Below are 3,119 nucleotides of genomic sequence, written 5' to 3' on the forward strand. Positions count from 1 at the left end.
AAGTGAAGAGTCGACTCCTTTCGGGATCGAATCCCTGCAGTGTAGAACACCGTTATGTTCAGGTTGAAGCTCACCTGTTTTGACACACTTGAGGCGTACGGGGTCTTTGCAGTGTTTCAACACGGCCATCACGTCTCTGGTGGTCAGTCCGGCCACCGGAGTGTCGTTAATCTCCAGCAGAAGTTCTCCGCGGGTCGGAACCGCCTTTCCCTCCGTAGTTATCCCATCCAGAGGTCCAAGCACGGGGAACTGACCGAGCTCTGCGCCTCCTCTGATATCCACACCGAGCTCCGTGTGTTTATCCCGGCTTAACACCACTTCATGGACCCTGCTGCTCCAGTGGCTTCTCTTCCTCGAGTTTTTGGACATGTTTGGGCTTTTTGTTTACATGAGGGCGGCCTGTGTGGTTAAAAAAGTTTCCCCCGGCTTTAAACTCGGAAAATGGCTTCAGATGTCCGGAGGATCCATGTCAGGCGTCCTAGTTAAAGCCCCCACACACACACGCGCGCGCGCGCGCGCACACACACACACACATACATACACACGCGCACAAATCACAAGTGCTGATAGCACAGAAAGTTTGTGTCCCGTGTTAAATCCCAGACACACCCTCCTCCAACACTAATGACAATCTAGCAGCTGTAAGCAGCTGGACCATTCCCGAAGTCTCCATGCAGAAACTGGCCTCATCTTTGGCTACTTTGTGGCTAAAAACTCTGCAGAAATCACGGAGGGATGACCGCTGCTCCACAGGAGGTTTATTGGTCTTCTTCAAGCTTTTTTTTAATCACATTTTTAACGTTGTGGATGTATTTACAGCTACACGGACACACACAGGATGCGATTAGAGCGGCCGGAAGTCATTCATTTCCAGAGCAGAGTTGCAGATTTATACAGGAACTGGAGGCGAAGTGACCGTTAGTGGAGAGGAGTGGGCGTGGCGTCAAAGCAGAGGTTTTAACGTCATGCAAATGAGCAGCGACGGGCGTGGGCGGGGACTGTGAGCGCCACGCGCTGACTCTAGCGGACTTTAGAACTCTATGCAAATAAGAAATTCGACATGGGCGGGGCCGCGACACGTAACAACAACAACAATACCAATAATAATAATAATAATAATAATAATAATAATAATAATAAGTAGTAGTAGTAGAAGAAAAAGAAGAAAACATTTAACACTAAATTTATAACATTTAATAGAAATATTTTCCAACATAAAGACTTACATGTTTGACTCTGAAATCAAAAATATTTTTATTTTCTCCCACAATGTGACAGAACTTGTGTTTGTCAAGAAAATTGATGGTGAAGACAGTGGGACAGGTGAAGAGAGAGAGACAGGTAAAGAGAGTGAGACAGGTAAAGAGAGCGAGACAGGTAGAGAGAGACAGGTAAAGAGATGGAGACAGGTAAAGAGATGGAGACAGGTAAAGAGGGCGACAGGTAAAGAGAAACAAGTGAAAAAAAGTGAGACAGGTAAAGAGAGAGTGAGACCATTGAGGAAGTAAAGAGGAAGACTAGTAAAGACAGTAAGACAGGTAACAAGAGTGAGACAGGTAAAGAGGGAGACAGGTAAATAAATATATGTGAAAAGAGTGAGACAGATAAAGAGAGAGTGAGACCATTTGAGAGAGGGGGTATAGAGCAAGACAATTAAAGAGAGTGAGACAGGTAAAGAGAAAATGAGACAATTAGAGAGAGAGAGAGAGAGAGATGGGTAAAGAGGGTGTTACAGTTAAAGAAAGAGTTAGACATTAAAGAGATAGCAAAACATGTAGTAAGAGAGAGATATAGAGAGAGTGAGACAGGTAAAGAGAGGGGGGTAAAGAGAGTGAGACAGGTAAAGAGAGGGGGTAAAGAGAGTGAGACAGGTAAAGAGAGGGGGTAAAGAGAGTGAGACAGGTGAAGAGAGGGGGGTAAAGACAGTGAGACAGGTGAAGAGAGGGGGGTAAAGACAGTGAGACAGGTGAAGAGAGGGGGGTAAAGAGAGTAAGACAGGTGAAGAGAGGGGGGTAAAGAGAGTGAGACAGGTAAAGAGAGGGGGGTAAAGAGAGTGAGACAGGTAAAGAGAGTGAGACAGGTAAAGAGAGGGGGTAAAGAGAGTGAGACAGGTGAAGAGAGGGGGGTAAAGAGAGTGAGACAGGTAAAGAGAATGTTGTTGTTGATGTTGTTGTTGTAGCTCTGTAATCTTCTTGATTTGATTCTTATGGATCTATAAGTAGTTGATATATAATGAAGCTTTTTTCATAATTTCTCCAAACTTTCTAACAACATCTGGATGTCCACAGCTGGAGGGTCTCTAGGCTTTAACCCTTTGTGTTCTGTTTTAATACAGAGTCATACTCAGGTCCAGCCGCTCTCGCATTTAAGGAATTATCAGTAGGACCCTGGACTCACTGCTGGGCAAATCCAGCAAAAAGGATCAGAATGGAATCTAGTCGATTTAATTATATATCCATTCTGCTGTTAGCGATGGCCTCCGTACGCGCCGTGATAATCTGCTAAATCTTTTTCTTATCATTATTATTCAGGTTTTTTTTTTATAGTTCTATTGCTAACAAAATGAAAAGTGATACAGGCGATATGTGGGAAGTGTGACATCCTGATAATTCTACTGTGCTGTGTGTATTTTGTATGTATTTTGCATGTATTTTGTATGTATTTTGCATGTATTTTGTATGTATTTTGTATGTATTTTGCATGTATTTTGTATGTATTTTGCATGTATTTTGTATGTATTTTGCATGTATTTTGTATGTATTTTGCATGTATTTTGTATGTATTTTGTATGTATTTTGTGTGTTTTGTGTGTATTTTGTGTGTGTTTTGTGTGTATTTTGTGTGTGTTTTGTATGTATTTTGTGTGTGTTTTGTATGTGTTTTGTGTGTGTTTTGTGTGTGTTTTGTGTGTATTTTGTGTGTTTTGTATGTATTTTGTATGTATTTTGTATGTATTTTGTATGTATTTTGCATGTATTTTGTATGTATTTTGCGTGTATTTTGTATGTATTTTGCGTGTATTTTGTATGTATTTTGCATGTATTTTGTATGTATTTTGCATGTATTTTGTATGTATTTTGCATGTATTTTGTGTGTATTTTGTATGTATTTTGTGTGTA

At 41.4% G+C, this 3,119-nt stretch overlaps 1 protein-coding gene across 17 annotated transcripts in view; it reads right to left on the reverse strand.

The window, feature by feature from the left end:
• magi2a (membrane associated guanylate kinase, WW and PDZ domain containing 2a) overlaps nt 1-902 on the reverse strand; it is a 168,974-nt gene extending 168,072 nt beyond the window's left edge. For 7 of the 17 annotated variants that reach the window (XM_058416831.1, XM_058416830.1, XM_058416824.1 and 4 more), the window contains exon 1: nt 75-900. In XM_058416831.1, the coding sequence (XP_058272814.1) occupies nt 75-369 (295 nt within the window). In that variant the 5' untranslated portion in view covers nt 370-900. Of the gene's footprint in view, nt 1-74 lie in introns of all 17 variants that reach the window. The other 10 variants (XM_058416829.1, XM_058416839.1, XM_058416838.1 and 7 more) reach the window with 3 other exon arrangements.
• Nucleotides 903-3,119: the final 2,217 nt, after the last annotated feature.

The sequence above is a fragment of the Hemibagrus wyckioides genome, linkage group LG19 (genome assembly GCF_019097595.1).
Source record: "Hemibagrus wyckioides isolate EC202008001 linkage group LG19, SWU_Hwy_1.0, whole genome shotgun sequence".
Taxonomy (NCBI): Eukaryota; Metazoa; Chordata; class Actinopteri; order Siluriformes; family Bagridae; genus Hemibagrus; species Hemibagrus wyckioides.